This window comes from Cavia porcellus, unplaced genomic scaffold (genome assembly GCF_034190915.1).
Source record: "Cavia porcellus strain 051 isolate PalLab524CR breed Dunkin Hartley unplaced genomic scaffold, mCavPor4.1 scaffold_2, whole genome shotgun sequence".
NCBI classification, from domain to species: Eukaryota; Metazoa; Chordata; class Mammalia; order Rodentia; family Caviidae; genus Cavia; species Cavia porcellus.
This window is the reverse complement of record NW_026947485.1, coordinates 111,166,132-111,191,223: the sequence shown is the minus strand read 5'-3', so window position 1 is coordinate 111,191,223 and position 25,092 is coordinate 111,166,132. Positions and strand designations below refer to the sequence as shown.

The 25,092-nt window shown below is 37.8% G+C and overlaps 1 protein-coding gene and 1 non-coding gene across 5 annotated transcripts; one reads left to right on the top strand and one right to left on the bottom strand.

The window, feature by feature from the left end:
• The first annotated feature begins 292 nt into the window (after positions 1-292).
• Ccnj (cyclin J) lies at positions 293-21,796 on the top strand. 4 transcript variants are annotated; one of them, XM_063245160.1, is made up of 6 exons: positions 293-311; positions 1,331-1,440; positions 12,126-12,336; positions 17,812-18,111; positions 18,199-18,358; positions 18,858-21,796. In XM_063245160.1, exons 2-6 carry the CDS (start codon positions 1,372-1,374, stop codon positions 19,267-19,269), a joined length of 1,152 nt encoding a protein of 383 aa, XP_063101230.1. In that variant the 5' UTR covers positions 293-311; positions 1,331-1,371; the 3' UTR covers positions 19,270-21,796. The 4 variants fall into 4 exon arrangements, with proteins under 4 accessions (XP_063101230.1, XP_063101231.1, XP_063101229.1 ...); XM_063245161.1 differs by lacking the exon at positions 293-311 and adding an exon at positions 541-750 and having other exon boundaries at positions 18,235-18,358; XM_063245159.1 differs by lacking the exon at positions 293-311 and adding an exon at positions 548-750.
• Positions 21,797-24,434: 2,638 nt separating this feature from the next.
• Positions 24,435-24,570, bottom strand: LOC111754503 (small nucleolar RNA SNORA2/SNORA34 family). Its single transcript, XR_002789184.1, has one exon. It is a non-coding gene; the product is annotated as a small nucleolar RNA SNORA2/SNORA34 family (small nucleolar RNA).
• Positions 24,571-25,092: the final 522 nt, after the last annotated feature.

Sequence of the window (25,092 nt, the reverse complement as noted above, 5' to 3'; positions counted from 1 at the left end):
TAGGTTACTAATTCCCTTCAGTCAGGGCTCTTGGGAATCACTAGGAGAATTAGGTTTCTGTAAGAGGAATGGCTTTTGAGGAGAAATTTAGAACAGAATTTCACAGATTTCTGAGCCTTAGGGCTTGCAGAAACAGCTAAAGCACAGCTGGCGGTCTTAATGATTGTAAGGAATAACGCCTAGAACTGATGGGGTTGCTGTAGTGTGCCAGGAGGCAGACATCATCCGTGCTGTGAGGGTTTTATTTGCCAACCCAAGGCGTCAGGACCTTTCCCTGCCAGCACCACCGAGCTTTCCAATGTTCTCAGCAGGTGAGCGGACCAACCAGATTGGCAATTTAGCGACCCATTTTAAAGTTTCTTTACCCCGCGCTTCCAACCTGCGCCCACCCACCGGCACACTTAGCGGTGGGTGGTGACGGGGTCCCCCGGGCTGCAGCGCGAGGTCCCACCGCACCGCCTGGGACACTGCTCAGAGCCCGAACCTGGGCGCAACCAGGCCGCCGATTGGACGGCTCGGGACGACCCCGCTGTATCGCGAGACGAGATTGGCAGCGCGGCGCCGCAAGTGCCCCCGCGCTGGCTTTGTACGCCGAACAGCCTGCAGGTTCTTTAACAATGGGCGGCGCGGGTGCCTGAGTGCTGCGCTGCAGCTGAGGCCGGTGCTTTGCAGCTCACTGTCCGCAGCATGAGTGGGGCCGGCATACCCTGCACGCCGGCGGGGCTGTGGCTGTGACGGCCGCGGTTCCGGGTAAGGGAGCTTCCGTGGACCGGGCAGGCCTAGACTGGGCACGAGCAGTGGGCCGCCAGGGCGAGCGCGGAGCCCGGCTGGCTTGGCCTTTTGTTCCCTCTGTGGTGCGGCGAGGCAGGGTGCGTCCCTTAGTCCCGGGAAGGAGCGAGCGCTAGGTCTGTGGCCTCCTAGCCTTTTGGTGTGGGCTTCTCCTCCCCGTCTAGCTGGAACTGGTGTCAGGTCTCCCCGCTCTTCAGGGCCGGCGGGAGGGTTCGAACTCAGGACGCCTCAAGCCGAAGGCGGGCCGGCCGCCCGTTCTGACTTTTCCACAACTTGCAGCACATCCTCACCTTAGCACGCGAGGCCCGAGTTGCGCCCCTCTTGCTAAGCGTCTAGTGGGGCAGCTCCCCAGATAAACCCGCCTCTGAAGCGGGTAGATCGGGTCTTACGTGTGGCATCTGGGAATTATTTTGGATCTGTGTCGGGCTTACGACGAGTCAGGTGAAGATGAGCGGCCACAGAAGCCGGTCGAGGTCACACCTCTCCGGGAGGGGGTGCTGAGGGTCGTGAGCGAAGTTGCTGGGCTGGGCGTGTCTTTCAGACTGAAGTTACAGCGTCTAGCCAGGCGCGCCTACGGGTCTCATGGAGCTGGAGGGGCAGTGGTGGCGAGGACAGCTGGCTGCCGACATCCACCAAGCGCTTCGGTACAAGGTAACCCTGATGCCCGACCTTCCCATTCTAGGTCTTGGCGCCAGTTAGGAATCTCAGTTCCTTGGAAAGTCTCTTCAGGTTCTTTACTATCTTCTAGACCAGAAGACTCGAGGTTTGCTTATTTGGCTAATTAATTATTAGTTCGTTCCCTAGGCATATCAGAAAAACCTGCAGCTTAAATGAGGCGATGTGTTGGGCATTTAGTTGAGAGAGGGAAAATGGACATTCCAACGTTTTTGTTTTCAAGTGGACTATAGCTTTCATCTTGTATTTAAATTACGCAGCTGTTGTAAATCGCATTTGTACATCACTCAATTCCCCAGGCTTTCCACTTAGTTGCTGTTTCTCAGTTTCTTCATCAGTAAATGAGGAATGATAGAATGTACTTAACTGAACGATGGCGAAATTTATATGTCAGTACTGTACAGCATTGTAGAATAGTGTTCTGGCATATACTCAGCCTAAATAATAACTGTTGTTACTTTCCCTTTAAAATTTGGGGCTGTTCAAAAATTAGCTTAAGGTGGAAGAAGTTAGCTATTTCTTCCTGCTAATGTTATCAGTAAAAGTTTCTGCATTTAATGGATATTGAAAAAAATATTCTTTTTGGCATAAAATCTGCATATTGTTGCTTTACATTTTACACTGCATGTCACAAGTCAGAATACTGGGACTGCTCCCATTATATATTATAATGGGACCTTTTGAAAACCAGAAGACAGACCAGATCCAAAATGATCACTAACTTAACTCAGTTTCACCTTGGATAGAGAGAGCCATTTGTTAAGTGTGGACTACAAGATTAAGAAGAAAAACAGGTGACTCTTTAGTAAAAGGAATTCTGGCCCTTGTTGAGAGATCCTGGAACGATAATAAACTTATATGTTGAGTTTCTGTCCAGGTTAAGTAGATTAAAAGATCTAATTCTGATTCACATTGTTAAAATTGTACCATTTTCTAAAGTTTCAGGTTTCCACATGCTGTTTACAATTTGTAGTCTTACACCTTATACACCTCTGGCCCTAGGAGCACTGTTTGTACTACATAAAAGTTTGAACCATGGGATGGTTTTCTAGAGAGTTAATAAAAGCTGTAGGTTTTCCACTTTGAAAATTGTCCAGACACTTTTGATTGTTTTCTTTTCAACAGATGTCTTTTTTTTTTTTTTTTTTTGGATACTGGGGATTGAACTCACAACTGCACTGCCTACAAGAAGGCAGGCGTCTTATGCTGAGCTAAATCTCCAGCCCTAGATGCTATCTTTCAGTTTGAAATGTTGTCTGTCTCTTTTTCCCTCTAGTATGTGATGAAATTGTTAATGATGCATATATTTATATATTTTTTTAAATTGAATAAAACTTAAATTTTTTTTAGTGATCTCATGGTTTTCAGTTATTTTATATGTAGATAATTTTAATCTTAAATAATTGAGTTAATTTTGTTAGTGCAGTGTAGATTTTTTTTTTTCAAGGTTAAGATTAGTTGGGTATTTTGGTGCATCAGTCTTCAGAGGATCCAAGGAATAAAACAGCTCTGCATTTAAGTTGCTTGTAAACTGTCAGAGGACAGGAAGCACAGATTCTAAATAAATGACACTGATGGTTGTTGTAGGCCACCTGTGACACTGCTCTGAGTTGTCTTTGTGTTATCTTTAAGCGTTGTGTGGACCGCACTCATGACTTGACAGAGTGGCCTCACTTTATAAAGAATTAATGTTGGTTGGTAGAACTTGAACTTGCAGAACTGGAGAGACCACTGTTTGTAGTACATTGAAATCAAGGAAGTTAGAGTAAACTTTTTTCATAAAAAGACATTACTTCCACTCTAATTAGTAATTTAATTGGATAGTCATAAATAATCACTGTGTGCAAGGTAATCTGCCAGGTGTTAGAACAGTGACAGTTTAAAAGTATCTGAATTTAGGTCTCTGAGCAGTTGCAGTTGTGTTGCTATGTAAGATATTCTATGTTTAGACTCAAGGTTTGTGGAGAAAATAATCATTAATGAGTAGCATTGTTCCTGCTAGGGGAGAATAAAAATAAAAGGATACTCCTTGACCCCAAATGCTAAATATACTGTTTTTGTAAAGTAATTTACCATTCAAAAAAACCTACAAAGCAAGAGTGTCTTCTCTATCTCTCATATTATCATTTTGCTACATTCACTAGTGTCATTGTCTGGGTGAGTATTTTTGAGAATCTTCATGAGAATTGAGAACAATTCTAGCTTTGTGAGAAGCATTAAAATACTTACTCCACAGAGTTGTGTGTAAACTTTTGAGTATTTCTTTAGGCAGTTATTTCCATCCTAGCTGGTCAGTGTTCCCCTCTCTAGGAAGGATACCTATGGCATTTGGGGTGTGAACTGATGAGGGCTTGAGGCTGGAGATGAAGATAATGTGTTCACGCTTTTCTTTATATGGGTTGCTAATGGGGAAGTAATAGGAATAAGGCTTCCATTCTGGGGATTTGAAATAAATAACAAACCTGTAGGTTGAGAGTAGTACAGTGGCGTAGTCATTGTCATGTGTGTGTAACCATAATTCCTGGATGTTATTTAAAATCCACTGATGGCCCTAGAGGTTCCTGCTACTTTTTTTCCCCCTTTTTTCTTATGCAGTATTAGGGATTAGACCAGGGCCTTACCTGTGCTAGGCATTCTACCCTTCAACTCTATTTCCTAGTCTCTGTTGCCTTTGTTTTCAGTAAAGTTGTTAGGGTTAACATCATTACAGATAAAGCCCACCAGTATTTTCCCAGTTTGTAACCTAATGAATCTGTCAAGTTCAGGCCTGTTTTTCCAGAAAACCTACCCAGCCTTTGTTTTTTTTCCAACTCTCCATCCCCTGAACTGACTTATATCATCTTCTTCAGCATTTTTATAATATCCTGTGATTATAATATTGTATTTTAATCATCTGTATATTTTTATTCTCCTACTTAAAGAGAGACTTGATTTTTTTCCAGCCACAGTATTTTCTGGGATTAGCACAGTGGCTGCTACATGGGAAATGATTATTCAGTGACTCATGATGGCAAGAAAGAAAGTTATATCCAATTTTTACACTATTGTAAAGATCTGTAGAAACAGTGAAGAAGAAAAGGCGGATCCTAGGAGCTACACAAGAAACTAGGATGTACTTTTATTGCAGAAAAATTTTCCAGTATTTATGCTTTTCTTATATAAACATTAAAAGCAAAATAGCCTGTTAACTTATTACTCAGGTAATCCCTGTTAGTATTTTTTAAACTTTACATGATACATGGACATGGTTTAAAAAAAAACACTTTAGGGGCTGGGGATTTAGCTCAGTGGCATAAGCACCTGCCTTGCAAGCAGGCAGTCGTAAGTTCAATCCCCGGTACTGGTAAAAAGGAAAAAGATTAATGAGGCTCTTCCCACCACTAGTCCCTGAAAATCAGTATATCTGCAAATACAGTATTTCATTATTGATACAGAGATTACCAACTGTATTTTTTGTTCACACCTTTCTGCTAGCCCACTCTTAATTTATTAGATTTTTGTCCATGTCAATGCATCTAGGTCTACTGCCCTCTTAAAATGCCCCATTGTGGGCTGGGGATGTAGCTCAGCTGCACAAGTGCCTGCCTGGCAAGCACAAGGTTGGTTGTTCTTTCTTTTTTTTCTTTTTTTTGATACTGGGGATCGAACTCACGACCATGTGCTTGCAAGGCAGGCGCTTATGCCACTGACCTAAATCCCTGGCCCAAGGTTGTCATTTCAATCCTGGTACAAAAATAATAATAAATAATAAAGTAAAATACCCCATTGAATTGATATCCCATAGCATATGTATTCAATTCCTGGAGACATCATGCAGATCTTTATTTTTTTTTTTAATTTTATTTAAGGAGGAAAAAAAAAGCAGAGAAAGGGTACAAGTTATACAGATTTACAGAAAAAAATAAACAGTAGGAAATCACTAGTTAATGGATTGCATATTGTCATCTTAGAAATAATTGTTCAAGTCACAAAAATTAAAGCTTGTAAAGTGGACATTCCAACAGTGAGACTGCAAACAGTTCTGTTCAATGATCCAACAAAACTCAGTGATATCATTATCTATCTTATACACTTATATATACAATGCAGTTATATCGTTTAGAGCACTTTCTTTTCCTCTCTTTTGTACAATGACAATTACCCATTTTAGGTTTTGTTGCTCCCACAGTTCTTATTACTTTTTTGGAAGGGAGTAGAACCAAATGTGACATAACAGAACAGAGTCAATCAAATCAAAAGGGTGGACATAATAGATAATGTAAAAGCATAATACAAGGTGATCAACAATAGTTACCATAATGCCTTCCGCTATCTCTAATAGAATTGCCTATATCATCAGTTATAATAAAATTGAACAAAACAGTAAAGAACAAACCGACAAAACCAAAACATTGGAGACATTATAGGTCTTCAAAAGTAGATAATAGTCAATGAGAATGGGCGTTATAATGAATCTCACTATCTTCACAGCTGTTACTTAAACTTTCGAACCTGGTACTATCAAGCAAAGCAGAATAGGGGAACATCAGTCAAAAACAAGATGGTGAGAGTAATACAGGGCTTTAAATCAAGATAATGGAAAGTCAAAGTGGGTTATAGTAAAAAAAGTAAATAATGAAGTGGAGATTGAGATAAAAGAGGGCATAACAACAAAACATAACCATTTAAGCAGAATAGTGTTTCACCACAAGATAATCCTGACATAAAAGTAGTTACCATATTGTCTCTTTCCTTGAAATCTTTGAGTATAACTTCGTATACTGTAGCATCAAATATATCAAAACAATGTAAAACCATTTAAGAGAATGACAGCATTACAGGGTATTTAGAATCAACCAACAGAAAACGAACAATGGTTTCTGTATAATCTCCTTGTCTTTAAAAGTTTTTGCTTATACTATCATACATAATAAAATCCAATAAGATACAACCTGTTTAGACCAATGGAGACAGAAGAACAAAAGCTTGATGAGACTTCAAAACAAGATGATACTAAATCATTATTACCTAGTAAGACGTCATTCTCCAAAATAGCTGTTTCTATCATCCAATCTTCTCTGCCTCATTTTTTTTCTGTCATTAGTTGTCAGTTTGTCTTCTTCATTTTGTTTTCTGCTCCATTCATTGTGGCCTCTCTGCCACTATTTCTGGATTCTTTGTATTTTTCTTTTTTAGAATATCCTGTAGTATTCTCTGTAGAGTTGAATTGGTGGTTGCATATTCGCCTAGTTCCTCTTTATCCTGGAAGCACCTTGTTTTTCCATCAATTTCCAGGGATAGTTGTGCAGGATATCTCAACCTTGGCTGGAGATTATTATCTTTCAAAGCTTGAATTATTTCCCCCCACGCTCTTCGTGATTTGATGGTTTGTGCAGAGAAATCTGCTGTAATTCTGATGGGTGTTCCCTTGTAAGTGGTCTGTTTCTTGTCTCTGACAGCTTTTAATATTCTGTTCTTGTATTGAATTTCTGGAATTTTTATTATTATATGCCTGGGTGTTGCTCTGTTTGGGTTGTAGGTGGCTGGGGTCCTGTATGCTTCATACAACTGAGTATCTTTACCTTTTGCTAAATTAGGAAAATTTTCCTGGATTATTTCTGTGAGTAGCTTTTGTAGTTCATTTGTTTGTGTCCCTACTTCTTCTTTTATGTTCTTAATTCTTAAGTTATGGATCCTCTTAGATCATCTTGTAGTCTTTGTATTATTGCTGTTTGTTTCTTTGTTACTTTTAAGAAGTTTTTCATTTCATTTTCCCATATTACAAATCTGCCCTCCAGTTCAGATAGTCTGTCCTTAGTTTCTTTCAGGCTGTTATGCCAGTTTTCGATAATTTTTAGTTTCCTGGTAGTCTCTTTGAACCTGCTTCACATATTCTATGCTTTCTCTATTTTCTCCATCAAACAATTCTCCCCTCTTTTTCTGATCTTCCATTCCACCATCTGTTTTTTCTTGGGTGGTGCTTAGCATTTCTCTAACTATTCTGCTTATTTCTAGCTTCAGGTCATTAATAACTTCATTCCTGAACTGATTTAGAGGCTCTCTAGATGGCGCTTTATGTCTATTGGTGCGGTGTCCGCTATTGCCTGTTTCTCAGGATTGGGGGCCGAAGGGCCTTACTTGTTGCTCCCTCTTCCCATATTCTTTGTTCCTTATATATGCAAGTGTATATAGGAGGCCCAGCTTCCTTTCCTGTCAGCCACAGTCTGATTGAATTGCGCTGGCTAGGTGTTCCCGCCCACCGCAGCACACCAGGAAGTTGCAGATCAGGCAGCCTATGCAGGGCCCGCCCCTCCAGATCACCCTCAGGCTCTGGGATCTGGGTTATGCTAGCCTACTGGGTCTCAGCCAGCAGCGTCACGTAGGCTAGGTACTTCTCACCAATCCCACTTGAGAGGGGGATACGTGGCTGAAGTCGCTGCAGCACCCTGCTCCCGCAAGTCTGCCCAGTCCCAGAATGTCCTCTGTTGGAGTCTCCCAAACCGTGGGAAGAGTGTCAGTTTCTCTCACTCACCTCACTGCAAGTCAATGCACAGCTCCCCGCCCATCCTGTTTTCAACTCCGTTCACCGATTCCCGTTCTCAGAGCTTCCACGCGTCTCTCTCCCTGCCGAGCAGATGTAGACGCAGCCGCCGCGCGCGGCGTCAAACCCAAATCATGGCTTCCAATGCCGCGGGCTCCAGCTTCCACACTGAGGCTTTTCTGTTCCTGTTATAGCACCAGGATTGCACTCCAAGTTGGTTTCTCTCAGCCCAGTTCGTTCTTGGGTCAGCAGGGCATGTCTCCACCTGCTCACGACTCCTTACTCCGCACCATTCCTGAATTCCAAGCTGGTTCTTTCAGAGAGCCTCCACAGCTGCTGCTATCTGTCCGCCATGTTCTCTCGGCACAGATCTTTCTTTAAAAATTAAAACTTTTAAAAATCATTGTGAATTCACATGCACTTGTGAGAAATGATACAGAGCAATCTCATGAAACCTTTTACTCACTTTTCTCTGAGGTAAGCACTTTACTGTTACAACCAGGATATTCTCGTGATCAAAATATACAGCGAATGTTTAAAAAATCATAGTTAATGACACACTGCCATTAATCCCCCCCAAAACAACTCTCCCTTCCATTTGAGGACACTTGGCCCATCCTTGCCATTTCCTGAAGCAGTTCTTTCATGTCTTTGCAAAGTGTAATTAAAAATAATAGTGAATGCTGCTGTCGTGCCACTCAGCAGAAAGGTGGGATTACAAAAAAAGGGCAGTGCACACTCCTCACCTACCTTACTCTGGATCCAGTACCATGAAACTTCTTGGATCTTCCCCAAAGTCAAAATGGCCATGAAAGGTAAACATTTGAATCAATTCAAAACATTGATGTAACCATAACAGGACCACAAAAGAGAATTTCCAAAACTGCTTCAGAAACAGTGATGAGAAAAATGTGTTCAAAATGATACAGAGTATTTTGAGGGGGATGGTGGTAATGTCTTTACTGTGATAAGCTTTTGAATTTAAATGGTTACTGTATTTTTAGATCACGCGTTGTGCATTTATACAGTGTATAGATCATTCCCTGTCATCACAAGCATCTCATGTCCTGTTACAAAAAGCTGCACTGTCTTCCCTCCCACTCTTATGTTGCTCCTTAACCCTGGCAACTACTCATGTGTTCCCCCTTCTATAATTTTATTTCAGTAAAATCAAGTTATATAGTATGTGATCTTTTGAAATTTATTCTTTTTAACTCCATATATTTCTTCAGAGATTCATAAAATTATATTCATTCTACTATTGTACTTACAGCTACAAAGGATCCCTTCAATGTAAGGCAGATTCTTGTTCCTAAGGTTGCTAAGTTCAAAGATATGGGCCTTTAAACAAATATATCTGTTACCCTATTAACCTCTGAAAGATTTTATCAGTTGTTTATCTTATCAGTAGAATGTGAGTGTTGGTGAAATGAACAATGTTTTAAATTTGAATGAGATGAGGCATGTTTTTGTTTTTGGCCCATTTGTGTATTTCCTGTGAACTGTTGTTTTTCCTATGAACTTCAGTCATATGTGACAAAAATATTTATTAAATGTTTCTATATTCCCCATTTCCTAAATGCCATTGTCATCATTATTCATCCAAGAAAATAGAACTACTTTTTTTTTAAAATAGAACTTCTATGTATATAAGTCTTTCACAGAACATGAGATTTATTTTCATGTGATGCTGTTGTATATATAAATTATTTCTCAGTGTTTTCATTTTTATAGTTATTATAGAATATGAAATATTCTATTTTCTGATTGGTTATTACTATGCCAAAAAGCTATTTTGAAATACTTACTTTATACCCAACCATTCTCCAAAACTTTTACTGTTTCTTTTTATTCTGTTAGTTTTTATGGATTTTTCTGGATATAAATTTTATCATATAAAAAAATATGTTGCTCCCGAACATGACTTTTGATTGTTTTTCTTTCCAGTAACTATCCTTTCACTTTTTTCCTATTTGAATTGATTAGTATTTACTGAGTAATTACAGAATAATTATTAGACCTGTTCAGTGGGCACTGGAATAGTCATCCTGCTATTTCACCTCCAAGTGAGATGCTGGCTGTTACGTTTAAGGACTTTTTACCTCCTTCCACCATTCTTTCATCAAAGAGATATGTATACTTTTTCTTATTTCTCTCAGGGTCACCTTTATTTTACATGCTGTTTGGGATAACTTCATCTTCCCAAACTGAAACAGTGCCCACTAAAGAGTAACTTTCCAGTCTCTCACTCCTTCTTCTAGTAACCACTGTTCTATTCACTGTCCCTGTCAATGTGACTGTTAAAAGTACTTCATGTAAGGAGTCATACAGTAATTTTGTATGCAGTTTACTCCACACACACTCTTTCAGATTTATCCATGCGGTACATATCATTATAGTTTTCTTTCTAAGGCTGAACAGTATTTCATTGTATACATATGCTGTATTTTGTTTACTCAGTCTATTGATAGGCATTTGGCCTTTCACTTTTCGGTTATTGTGAGTAATGAATGATGTTATGAACATGGTTGTACAGATATCTATTTGGTTTCTTACAGTTCTTTTGAATTGATGGATCACTTGGTAATTCTATATTTAATTTGTTTTTTTTGGGGGGGGGGTGTCAGGGATCGAACTCATAACCTCACGTTTGTCAAGCAGGCACTTATACCACTGAGCTAAATCTCTGGCCTATGTTTAATTTTTTGAAATACTCATACGATTATGTTCAACCACTACATGATTTTATATTCCCACTAGTAATGTATAAGGGTCCAGTTTCTTACATCCTTGCCAACATTTGTATTGGTTTTGTTTCGTTTTGTTTTTTCAATAGTAGCAATCTGAATGAGTCTGAAGCTATATCATAGTGATTTTGATTTGCATTTCCTGAATAATTAATAGTTTGAGCATCTTTATGTGCTCGTTGGTCAATGTATATTTTCTTTGGAAAAATATCTGTTAAGTCCTTTGCCCATTTGTAAGTCAGTTTACTTTATTATTACTGAGTTGTAATTCTTTATATAATTTAGATATTAACTTATCAAATATGTTATTTGCACATATTTTCTCCCATTCTGTATGCTGCCTTTTTGCTCTGTTGGTAGAGTCCTTTGAAACACAGAAGTGTGAAAAAACACAATTTATCCTTTTTTTTTCCCCTGTGCTTTTGCTAGTTTATCCATGCTGTTTCTTGGTATTGTTAGGGTTAATTTCAGTATTATGCCACTCTTATCTTGGAAGGTAAAGTGGAAGCTTTCCATCTTTATGTTCTGAAGTCTTCTGGTAATAAACTCAAATTTTATTTTATTCATTTATTTATTTTTTGGCACTGAGGATCGAACTCATGACTACACACTTGCAAAGCAGGCGCTTATGCCACTGAGCTAAATCCCCAGCCCTCTCCAAGGTTAGCATTGTTCTTAAATATTTTTTTAAAAAAATGAGTTCATATAATACAGATTTTAAGATCATGGGGAAATATTTAGGTATATGGAAGATGATGACTAAGGAAAGATCATAAAATTGCTAAAAGGGAAATAAGATTAGAAGATACTAATAGATGAATGCTGATCTCCATATCCCTGCAGGTATAAATATAGGAGGCAACATACCCTGACCATATGTATTTAATCTTATTACCATCTAACCAAAAGCTTTGAGCTTGCTAGAGGGGTGTATGTCTGTGTGTGTGTGTGTGTATGTATTTGTTGGGTTTTGATAGGGGCATTTTTCTGAAAATGCATAGTGGGGAGAACAGAATTCTCTTATTATAAATCTTTATAGAATATATCCATTGCATGAAGCCAGAACTTTATAATTGGTCCCATCAGAGGTGGTAAAGAAAAAGAGCATTTTTGGGGCTGGGGATTTAGCTCAGCGGCATAAGTACCTGCCTTGCAAGCAGGTGGTCGTGAGTTCGATCCCTGGTACCGATAAAAAAAAAAAAAAAAAAAAAGAGCATTTTTGTTTTACATTAATTTTAAAATATCTACTTGGTTTTATCTTCCCACTTGGCTTTTTCAATTCTGTGTCATTCAAGTCTGTTTTGAGCACTTGTAAAGACAGTGTTAAGTATTATGGGGATATTTTACCAGATTATATCAAATTATCAGATTAAATGTTGTTCCTCTTGCTTTAGGAGCTGAAGTTGCCCTCCTACAAAGGCCAGTCCCCTCAACTAAGTCTCAGAAGGTATTTTGCTGACTTGATTGCCATTGTGAGCAATCGCTTCACACTCTGCCCTTCTGCCAGACATCTTGCTGTCTATTTACTGGACTTGTTTATGGATCGCTATGACATCTCTATCCAGCAACTGCATTTAGTTGCACTTTCCTGTCTGCTTTTAGCAAGTAAGTATGAATCTGATCTCTAAGGCTAGAAATTTTCATTGTTCATATAATACAATAGATTTACATGTAACTCAGTGAATTATTACCAAATCCCATTCATTCCAGTTTATCAGTATTGGGAAGAGTATTTTCAAAGTGCTTCTTGGCGCAGTAATCAAGCATTAATCAGGCGTTGCTTGTTAATTAAGCATGCTGTTAACCGAGCATTAAGAAGTGACTCAGGAGTTTTTTAAAAACTTGTATGTAAGTCATAGTGCTAAAAATTCTAATAGAAATACATAATGTAGGTCATCACAGGTATACTGATTCAGAATCTACATTTGGAACTTGGGTATTATCTAACTTTTTAAAAGACCCACCAGTTATTCTGATGTATCTTTCGAATTGGAATCTTCATTTTAAATTAATGTTTTAAAACCAGGATCAGCTTTGTGCCACAGGGGACACTTGTCAGTACATCAGTATTTTGCCAATAATTTGTTAATAATTTCACATTTGTCAATATTTTTGGTTCTCACATCCTGAGGGCGTGATGCTACTTATATCTAATAACTTTCATGTTCGTAAGTCATTCTTGCCTTGAAGCTTTTCAAGGTTTACTAGTTTTTGTAAGATTACAAAGACTGTACTACTTGATAGGTCATATGTATGAGAACCCACAAATACACACTGAAAAACGGAGGTATAAGTTATGTTATTTTTGAAATTTGAGATCATTATTGGCAAGTAATTTTTTTGCCTGCTGTGACTGTCCTTGTCATTTTATCACTACCAAGTCCCACCCATTCTGCTTGTGGTTCTTAAAATGTGTGGCCAAGGGGGAGACCCATTTTGTTGGACTGTAAAATAATGCAGGGGTGCATAGTCAGTTCATATCCTGATTTGTATTTGTGACCCAAGTTTACTAGTACATACCAAATGAGTTAGGGACTACTAAACATAGATACTCACAAATGACATGTCACTATTAAAGTTTGCTAAAGACTATGATTGGTTATTAAGACTGTTGGCCACTGTGTACTGTTTGACATTGGAGTTAAATTCTAGAGTCTCCACAGGTTGGACCAAGTATACTTTTATCTTTTACACTACCATCGATTGCCTGGAATGGATGTGCTCGATTGTTCTTCTCTTTAACTTATATGTTACCACTTATGGTCATGATCCATTTATTTTATTGAAGATTGTTTAGTTAAATCTGTATAGTAATATATAGATGTTAAAGCTTGTTTTCTAGCAATGAGGCTTTAGACCTATTTGCTGCAATTCATACATGTGTTACCACTTATTACTGAAAGAGCTGAACACCTCCTCTCTTTGTTCTACTGACACACTTTGTTTTTTTTGTACCAGGGATCGAACTCACAACTTTGCACTTGCCAGTCAGGCACTTGTGCTGCTGAGCTAAATCCCTGGCTCTCTATTGACACTCTTGACACACTTTTTCCTGAAAGAAAAGATTTGCTTTTACGTTATTCTTTTCTGTGGGACAGTTGGAATGTGTGTGAGATACCCTTCAGAGACCCAACACCTCCCAAATAAGCAATGGTCAAAAGAGTTGGAGTCTACAGTGTGACAGTAGAGTTGAGAATCTAACACGCTGTCTTTAGCCTACAGCAGTCTCTCCTTCCCTGAATCTATAGTGACAGCAAAAAGCTGTATAAACTGTTAGCTTGTTTTCAGTGTCTGATATTTGTTTTAAATTTGTGGAATTCATTCTTAATGTTTCTTACGTTTTTATCATCTCATGTTTAGATACCAAGGGCAGCTTTCCAATTAGGTATCATAAACACTCAGATCCTATTGCTCGCCTCACAGAAGGATTGAACTCTGTTTTGACCCTCAGCCTGCTCCTCCCTGCTTTGGGATAGATATGGTAGAGTGTGAAAGTGAAGAGCAGCTTAAAGCGCCTAGTACTTTGGCTAAAGACATGGCACAACTTGTAATTTCCAAGAATTATTACCCAGCTGCCTGTTACCTACACTATTAGAGGTATGAAGAAAGGGCCTATACCATCTCTGATTAGAGAGCTGTATGTAGTGTTTTAGAGCAGGAACTATAGTGATAGATTTTTCTGGGCTTTGAATCATCAACAATGCAAATTTCAGCAACCCTTGAGTCTCAGGTTATTTGTCTGTGAAGTGGAAATAAAGAGCCTTGCCACATGAAGTTGCAAGGATCAAATGGGATGATGTGTTTAAAGTTATTTAGAGATTAAAACACTGAAAACTCATTGTAAGGATTAACTCCACTGCCATGCTCCCTATCCCATAGGTTCTGGCTTATTCTAAAATGCGCCCAGGCTTGTCCAGGAAAACTCGTATATTTTGACTCATTCATATGTGATCTGGCCTTCCTTGACTTCATGCCCAGCATTAAATTTGAGTTTAGGACCAGTCTTGGAGATGGAACTTCTGATAATTTGTTCAGGGTCTTAACTAACTGATGAATGGTCTTACAATTGAGTAAAGCCAAAAGTGAAAACTCACGTACTTTCAGTGGTAACAAATGCCTGTATCTCCTTGTTCACCAATCCTCCTACCTTGTTAACAGAGTTTTTTACTATACTGTTATGTGAACAATTGTAACTCGCAATTAAGTTTGAATCACATCTTAATTTTTAATGAGTACAGAATTTTTTTTCTGAGTTACCTTTTCGTGTTCTCTATGTATATTGCAATTAGACTGTGGTCTTACAAATTTGTGAGGATTCTTAGTGTTAAGGATTTCTTTCCCTCTTAGTTATGAAAAAATTGAATGTGGGTTGGCAGCATTCACGATGTGACATCAGATCCATGACCTACTCAGTATTCAGATTTTCCCTACCACATATCTGCTGTTCACTGCTGGGTTTGAACATGTCCTGATTTCCATTGCTAATCTGAACATTTCCTCTAAAGGAAAGACAACATGGGTTTTTGTTTCTGTGGCCTCTAATTCTTTATTTTCTGGGAAGCTAATAGGAATTTCCTGTGCCCTTATTTCCTGTCTGGGACTTTATCAATATAATCACATGGCTTTCAGAATTTCCTTTCAATTGAAGAAACTGATTTAATGACCTGTGGGTAGCTTTATGAATAAGTAAGTTAAAAATCACATACAGCATGTAGCATAACAAAAACTATAGCTGTGGAAGCACACAAACTTTTTGATATTCTTTAATATCCACATAGCTGAATATATCACTATACATCATGAAAGAATATTAAAAATTTAAACCTGTGTTAGAGTCTTGTATGGTTATTTATGCAGTGTGTAGGTTAATTTTAACTTTGCAAATCAGTATGCAAAGTCTCACATTTATTATACTAGTTGGATACTTATGACATAGATGAAGATACAGAAGTCTCTCATTCTTATAGTTGTTCCCATATAATCTGGTGTAGTACTTTGGTTTAGAAAGACAGATTTAGGAATTCAAACATATGTCTTCCTTTTGGCTTTCATTTTTGGTTTGATTGAACTTATATGACCTTAAATAAATTGGCCAGGCTCACTACATTGGTTTTTTGAGCTGTGAAATTAGTCATGTACAATTTTATTTTTAATGTTGAAAGTCACAAGAAGATAATATGAATCATCCTTGAATTATGGTGAATTGTGATGTTAGTTTCTTCAAAGAAACTTCAAAAGTGACATAAATAAACTCAATAATTTTTACAGTATTCTTTTGAAGTTCACTGCCAGTATTGTTGCTGCTACACAAATACCAGGGTGCCTTCAAAGTCATGATGATTCGTCCAGAGGGCCTAAACTATTTCCTAGATCATTCTTCTAAAAATTTGACTATTTTACTGAGAATAATGGTTTTCCTCTATTCATTGATGATGCTAGCTATCTATGTCATAAACACTGCTTTAATATTTTCAGCTATACTTACTATATGCTATTGGTCAAACTTGTGAATTAATGTTTAGGTGGTCTGAACTGGGCAGGACAATCTAGATTTAAAATCCAATATCTGAAGTCTAACATCTTAATATGTAAATTTTGGACCATCTCCTATTTTCAATATTATTTATTGCAAGAGTTGCTTAAATCTGAAGACATTCAGAGTCTGTGGAGCAGGAAGACATCCCTATCTTTTAAATTTAGGTTTTTCTTTGGACAGACACAGAACCTTCTGGCATCAAAGACAAAGCGTTCTATCCCAGTTCTTCTGCTCTTTATACAAAGACCAAGGCAGGTAACAGTACATATTCTCCACCATCAAGGGAGGAACAGAGCCCCACTGGCAGTGACACCATTGCCAACACAGTGAGAGTCTGCAATGAGTGACCTTGCTTTGTGTCATTTATTTGCTGTAGCAACTTTAAAGTGTGGTGCAAGCCCCTGTCTTTTAGAAGAGAAACTTAACGGGAAACTTCTGGTTTCCAGTGTACTTTTAAAGTAACATTCTATAGTTATAAGCAAGGGTAAGGGTCAAATCTGCTTTGAGAAATCTGTAATTGTGTTGAATGTTTTAAATAGTGAAGTAGAACATAGTACTGGCAGGTAGAAGCTTCCATTCTAATTTCTGTTCTTGCATGAACCACTGTGAATTAAGACTTAAGACTTGAAGATAGCCCTGTTCTGTTGCTGTATCTGGAAAATCCAATGTCATAGTAATTGACAACTTGGTAGTTTTCTTAAGCTATAAGTTCTACAAATAGCTAAAACACATGTTTTATATGTAATAAAATACTTATTCGGTGGTTCAAGTGTAAGTTAATGTATATTACATTTTCGCTGAGACAGAGGAGAAAATCTTACTCTTCCTCTGTATAACTAAAATTTTGTAGACTATTTTCTGAAAAGAAATGCTTTCAGATAATGAAATCAAGTGGTGTTTGCTCCTAATCAGCTTTGATTAAAGGAATTTAAAAGAGGATTTAGAAAAATCAGCCTCTCTCCCTCTTTCAGATTTAAGTAGATTTTTGTCTTGAATTCCAAAGATAAAGATGGAGTTTTGTATAGAATTATAATGCGTGGTTACAGTATTCACCCATCCCCCCCTATTTCTCTTTTTTCTGAAATTATGCTGAAAATATGAAACACTTGAAGCTTATTTTTATTTTAGGTAAAATTGTTACATGAAATTCTATAATCTGTCTTCTACTCTAAAATACTTTTCTTTCATCAACTCTGCCCACACAAACAAAACTTTCTGAATTAACTGGTGAGATTTGACAGAGCTATTTCATTGTTGGCATAGATGACTTACTTTAATACTTTAGGACACAAATCAAAATGCTTACATGTTCCAAGCATATTTTCAGACGATGGGGAAAAGCAGGGGACAGTTGGTACTGGGAAAGAAAGCATATCCAGATATTATAACAGAAGTGAGTTCTGGCACAATTCTTTCTCAGTAAGATAGGAAAAGGAATATTCATGTATCTAAATCCTGATAGTAAGACGGACAGTCCCATTTAACTAGAGGTATAATGATCACTGGCTCACGATCTTTTCCATCACTTCCCCTTTTCTTATAAGGTAAATTTGAAGAAAAAGAAGATAGTGTGCCTAAGCTGGAGCAGCTCAACAGCCTGGGTTGTATGACTAATATGAATCTAGTGTTAACAAAACAGAATTTGCTGCATATGGAACTATTACTATTAGAAACCTTTCAGTGGAACCTCTGCCTCCCAACAGCTGCCCATTTCATTGAGTATTATCTCTCTGAAGCAGTACATGAGACAGATCTTCATGATGGCTGGCCAATGATTTGTTTGGAAAAAACTAAACTCTACATGGCCAAATACGCAGATTACTTCCTGGAAGTATCTCTACAAGGTGAGTTGATGTGAACACCTGTAAGTGACTTGTGTGCTTGTGAGTTGTTTGAGCTGTTGCTTAGGTTCACTTTTGGTGTCTCCACAGATTATGCCTTTCTAAATTATGCACCTTCTTTAGTAGCAGCTGCATGTGTGGCTTCTTCGAGGATTATACTTCGACTTTCTCCAACGTGGCCTACTAGACTGCATCGTCTTACTGCTTATTCGTGGGATTTCTTAGTGCAGTGTATTGAACGACTATTGATGTAAGCCCTTTTGTTCTTGTGTTTATTTCTCATTAACATGTTTCTTCATGTGTAAGGTACACCAAAAACCACTTATAAAAGGTATAGCACTTTTAGGATATTTGCTTGTTAGCTGCTTGCTGCTATGAACAGGCCAATGTATGAGCAGTACTTTGTAGAGAGAAGATCCCTTCAGCTGTTAACAACTTAGAAGTTGCCATTCCTAGTATGATTCCAGGTACAGTACTTGACAGAGAAAAGAATTGTTCATGTATGTCTGTAGGTCCATAATAAGATCAGTCCAGGCAAATCTTGCCCTGTTCCCATTTCTGTATCTTTGAATTTCAAGAACTGCCTAGGTATTTCTGAAGTGGCAGCCACACTTACGACACGTCTTCGAACCTGGTAAAAGGTTAGAAACACCTAAGGAATATTATGGAGTAAGTTGTTAAAGAAGTGGGACTGGAATATTCTGACAGATTTTTTCTATTAATGTTGTTTCTGTTCTTTCATATTTCAGTGCTCATGACAATGATGTAAAAGAAGCAAACAAACAGAGAGGACAGTCAGGCCCTCAGTCAGCACAAATAGGTGTGTTCCAGACAGCCTCCCAGCCCTCACGGCCAGTTCACTTTCAGCAGCCTCAGTATCTCCATCAGACTCAGCAGACCTCACTGCAGTACCGCCATTCTGTAACAGAGCAACCCAGCTGCCAGCAGATTGGGTCTACCACACACACCTCATCTTACACACTACAGACATGTCCTGCTGGCTTCCAAACTAGTGTTCAGGGCCTTGGGCACATGCAGACTGGGGTTGGGATGTCCCTGGCGATACCAGTAGAAGTTAAGCCCTGTCTGAGTGTTTCTTACAACCGGAGTTACCAGATAAATGAACATTACCCTTGTATTACTCCATGCTTTGAAAGGTGATTGTGTATGAAGCCAAAAACTGACCCAGACTATTTTGTGGCATGAAGGCCTGGGGCATCCTCTTAGTTTATCTTGTCTTCAGAAGAAAAGAGATCAAAGTACCGTCAGAACTCTTCAGGCACCCAGCACCAGGAAGACTGAATATCCGTTCAATGTCCATGAATATCTAGGAGAACTAACAGTGTGTGTCAAATCCTGTTGCAACCAATTGCTGTCCAACAAAAATGTTCAAGCCTGGCTGATGTTCCAAATATCTCAAAAATACTCATTCAACAAAAAATTTGGGACAGATTCCAACTTGCCACTTTGAAATTTGACCTGTGGTAGGCTCTGGGCCTTGTGTTTGCTTATGTGTCAGAGACAAATGTTTATCTGTGGACTTGCCAAACTATCTTTTATGAAGGAAAGTTACAGTATTAAGTTTTGAAGAGATCCTTTTTTTATTCAATTTTAGTTTTACTTTTGAGCAACAGATGAATTTCCTACTTAAGTTATTGTGTTATACCAACTGTGCAGTTTTTTTTTTTCAAATTATGTAATTTCCAATCATAGATAATAGGTATCTGGATTTATGTACTAAAATTAGGGGTGGAATAGATGTCATATCTTGAAATCGTGGTCATAATTTTTGAGTTTTTTTATTTGCTTTTTTTTTTCCCCCTAAATGATTACCTTAAATCCTTAGAATTAAAACGCATTTAACTCAGGGAATTTGTACTACTTGGAAACACTTAACTACACTTAACTGTAATTCAACATGCTTTGGGAATGTTACAGTGTGAACTACCTTTAGGACAGGTTTAAATACTCCTGCAAGGATGTGTTTTCAAATGAGAAGATAATGTTGTAGCACAAAGTGAAGTGAATAGGTATTGCATTTCTCAGTGCAATCAATGATTTATACTCAGATTTGATACTACCCTTTAAAAAGTTTTTTTCAAGAGAAGACATATCTGTAAGCGTCAGTCCCATAGGTTGGTTTTGGAGCGGAGGGTGGCCAGGGTGATACTCAGGTTGTGCTAGTGCAGCACTTTGTATATGGAAGACAGGTATTATAAGCAGCTTTGGAATCCAGCTAGTCAGTCCAAGCAGGCAGGGTGCTGGTTACTAAATTTCAGTAGTCACTTTCTTTAGATTGACTCCATTTCCCTGTACTGGTATTGAAAGAGAGCAGCAATAATAGTCATTCCAGCAAGAGCAAGTTAGCAGTAAAATATTATGGAATTACAAAGGAAAACAGGTTGTAACAGATAAGTTATACATTGTGCTCTTCTCTAGGAGGGGAGAGATTTGGTGGAGGGAAGCTTTCTGGTTTAAAAATTAGTAAGGTGTGTATTTTGTTTGTGTTTTTTTAAAGATAGCACTTGAATAGAAAAGAATCTGCATGGCAGATAGGTGACCACCACAGTATGCATTGAACACAGACTTTATTTTAAAGATGTGGGTATGCAGCAGGAGTCTCAGTAATCAAGCCAGTTGTCTTTGTTAAGAAGGTAAGGGACTCAATACAGTAATGGACTGATGCCAACAGCTCTAGTGGATGAATGGGTGGGGTGGCTTCTGCCAGCATAAGTTCTTAGAGAAATGTCCTTTCTTAAAAGGAAAATAACTTTATATCTACGTGGAGTACATAGGGCATGAGGTGTATTTAATAGTCTGGTAAATAAAATAAAAACCACTCAGGTAAGAACACCTACTTATGACAGTTTTCAAGCATGAAAATTGTTTTCTGAAAGCATCATCTCTTTTCCTCTTTTAAAGGGCTGCTAATTGGTTTTTAATAGTTCTTACCATAAGAAAACTTGAATTATTTGGAGGGAAAGTAGGTTATAAAAAATAATACACCTTTCACATTCATATAGAACCCGGTAACCTGAAGTCCAATTTTCAGTGTTTTAACTACCTCAGTAATGTTATGAATGTAAGATACTGGGATGGAGATCCTAACTTGAACCAACAACCAGTGCCTGTGGTAATTTAATGTCTTGTCAAATGCTTTTATTGATTGGTTTATATGTCATTCTTGTTGTAGAAAAATAATGCCTTTTAAAAAGCCTACTAACGCTTTCCCAATTTATATTTTTTAAAAAAAGCTAAAGAACACTGGATTAATCTTTGGGGAGGGGTAGAATAAAATAATTGATTACAGTTGCTGCATACCCGTGATGTGGTTGGGTGGGTGTAGAACCAGAACCATTTTTAAAACAATAGATTTCAATATAAATACAATTCATAACTGTTAGCTTTTGGGGAGGGAAGCTGTGTGGGTTTTGTTTAATTTATTGATTAGTCAATTTTTCTTTTGAGATTACCGGACCATGACTAAATGTGTACTGTGAAGAGATTAATATGTATAAGGGCTTAACCAAAGTCCACTTAAAAAAACACTACTCAAGTACAGACTGCAAACCAAAATGTATCTGTGTGATAACATTAATTGCAAATAGTATGGTGCTAAAGTCTACACCAATGGAATTAGATGAGTGCTATGCACTCAATTTTAAAATAAAACTAGTTTTCACTAAAATGGCCTTTGTGGTTTTATTTTAAATACAGACCTATAATCTGTAGGTTCGTTAAGCCCCATGATATAAGTCAGTCTTGGGATCATAATTGTATTTACTAAGAGGTATTGGAGATAGAAATACATATTTGTCCCTTTGTATATTCTAATCTTAGCATTGACACCTACAAAAATATTTTGGACAGTACTGTTGCCTTGCTAACTTAAAATTCATTGAAGTTAGCAATTGCAAGTTCTATTGTTAAATAATTAAAAACTTGAGAAAACGCGAAAATCTGATCTCAGAGAAAGGGATACAAAATGATCAAGAATGTGAGGGAACAGGCAATAGAGAATAATCTGTTTACTGAAGTATAAATATTTGCTATTTAATTCAATGTAAACCTTAGATGGAATCTGCTTTAAAGGATAAAATTTAGCAGGTTTGTACAAGTATGTTATGAATGTGTACATCTAAAAATTTTTAAATTTTTTTTAAATTTTAAATTTTTAAAAATTTTCCTTATAAGTATTATCACTTGCTTTGTGCCCTCAAGAGAGTTAATATAGAGTATTCTTCAGGGCAAGTTTAAGTAAAAGAACAACTAGGGAAAAGAAAATAGAATTTTAGGAAAGGGCAAGTAAAACTGAGGTGATTTTGAACTCTGTGTGCCAGTTAAACTTGATTGTCAGTTTCACTGGATTAACAGACTCCTGTAGAGGTGACTGGACAGAGAGAGCTAAGTCCTTTGGAGGAAGTGGGCTAAGGAGTTGTGATCTTAGAGTATCTGGCCCCTGACCCCTTCCTCCTTGGCTCTTCCTCTGCTGTCTGCCTTTGGGATGCCTTGAAAATGGCCTCTGCTATTCCTCTGCCACACCCTTCTGCCATAATGTTTCTGCCTTGGAGTCAGCGAACTGTGGGGTAAAACTGTGAGTCCAAAAAACTAGACCTTTTCATTTAAATTGCAGGTTTTGAGTATGTATTCGCAGTAATAAAAAACTAATACACCTCACCTGGTAAGCTGATAACTTAATCCACTGCATTGTAAAAACCTTGGTCTCTTGGCCTCAAGGACCTTACTTATATCTTGTGTGATAAATGTAATTAGGACACTGGGAGCAATTCCACCTGATGGAATGATCTGGAGCTCAACATCCACTTTTAAATGCCTTGAATTAAAAGCATGCACATACACAAGTGCAGTCAGCTGACAGCATGAAGACTAGACTCAAGTTCTCTAAGGACGGATCTCTGTGGATACTGCACTCCTGTCCCCTCCCCCACTCTTTATCTTTATTCCCAGAATCCTGCCTGCAAGGTAAGGCAAACACTGTCACCCTAATTGAAGGAGTTGAGTCTAAGGTCCATGACCCCCTGCCTTGGTATGCAACCTATATGCAAAAGTTTTCCTCTACTCATGAATCTTATCAATTACTCAAAAGAAATCTCAGTGTCTTGTTTTGCAGTGTTCCACTAGTGGAATATGTTCATTTTTAAGCAAACTTAATTTTAGAAAGGACTTAGAATTTTGAAAGCCATTAGAGAAGGCAGATTTTGTAGGAGTTAGAAACATACCCCTCACACTCCTTAAGACTTGCAATGTGATACAGATGATTTTAGCAATCATGCTCTAATTGTATGCACTGTAGGGAGAAGAGATGGGATTCAGGAAGGTTTTTGTACCACTACTAAGTCAAATCATGGAAGTGTATGGATATTTAACAGTACAAACACTAACAAAGATAACAATTGATAATCAGGTGATGGACTCAGAAAAGGAAATACCTATATATTGCATATTACTTATAAAAGTAAATTACATGTATTACACAATTAGGATATTAGAAAGGCATATATATGGAAATAAAGGTACAAATCTTCCTAAGTTTTTCTAAATAGCCTATTGGTACATTTTTGGTATACATAATGATCACATTTATTAAAGGGAATTTGTACCTGTACATGATATATTTTGATTTTTTTCCCATTCTATAAAATATTATCAATGTAGTAACACATTTTTAAACGTATCAGTACTGAAAATTTAATAGAATGTGACAACTAAGGCCAAGCATCAATGAATACAAATAGGCAAATTAAACTATTAAGAGAAAAAAAATTTGGAATCACAGTGAGACTCTATACTGTCTGACTTCAGTTTTAAATTGTATTATTCAGAATTAAAGATAAAAGAGCTAAGAACAACTCAAAAGCAAGGATCAAGATTTTTTTTATTTTGAAGGCGGTAAAATTAAATACAACGTAATAGAACATAAGAAAGCAATGTAAGAGATAAATTTCAAAGCTAGATGACCTGAGATCTTCACTATTTATCATATTGTCTCTTGTTTTCTTCCAAATAGTTGTCCATGTCTTCACATACAGAGAATTCATATAAAATGATCTGAACATAATGAGGAAGGCATTTTTAGGTCTTCAAAACCAGACGATAGGGAAGTCACTAATGGCTGTCGTAGAGTCTCTCATTCTTTTCAAAATAGCTGACCATACTATCATGTATTTTGAAGTTCAACAAAACAAAACAGACAGAAGGGGAGGGGTTACTCCTGGTCCCAGCATGGCTTGTGTCCCAGTAAACACCGGTGGCTCCTGTCCTGTAGCCTGCCACGCTCACAGGAGCTCACAGTGGGGAGGGTTTGCTTCAAGCTGTTTCTAATGAGTTGACCATTTCACTACCCAGTTCTAAAATGGCCAACAGACCATAGAAAGACATCTCTTTAGGCTCCTGTTTGAAGCCAACAGCATCAGAAAGCTGCCGGCCTTGATTCAGGGCCAGAGGATCAAGATCCTAATAACACACAAGGTTGAATTTAGGCCAATATGTATTAAAAATGACAAAAAGTACACTATAGTGCCAAAGATTATAGTGCACAATAAAGATGAACAGTTACGAATAGCTGCAGATAAAGTGACTTGACGGAATATTAAGCAAAAACTATAGGAGACAAAAGAAGTATTAAAATGAAGTAAATTAATTCATCTCTGATAGATAGATCAGTAATTGAGAAATGAAGGCTATAAAAATCTTAACATGTTATTTTGATAGATCAAATCAACATCAAGAAATTGTGAAGAAATAAGGGCAGACCTGGCACAAGATGGAAGATAACAAAGTATGCTGACACGTACAGCATCCAGAAACAGTCTGTCACTATGTCAGTGGCAAAACTGTCTTCTGAAGAGGCCTTCGACTACTTGAAACTGCGTTCTTTGTTGACCCATCTGTGTGCGTAAGTCAGAATGCCTCAGCTGACTTCTTTGCTTGCTGCCAGGTAGTCTACAGTTCACCAAGGAAAAT

Bases quoted from the DNA above. Each gene is read 5' to 3' on its own strand.
- Ccnj (XM_063245160.1), top strand. From the start codon at position 1,372: ATGGAGCTGGAGGGGCAGTGGTGGCGAGGACAGCTGGCTGCCGACATC. The intron at 1,441-12,125 runs GTAACCCTGATG...CTCTTGCTTTAG, and splicing joins ACCAAGCGCTTCGGTACAAG to GAGCTGAAGTTGCCCTCCTA. The intron at 18,112-18,198 runs GTGAGTTGATGT...GTGTCTCCACAG, and splicing joins CCTGGAAGTATCTCTACAAG to ATTATGCCTTTCTAAATTAT.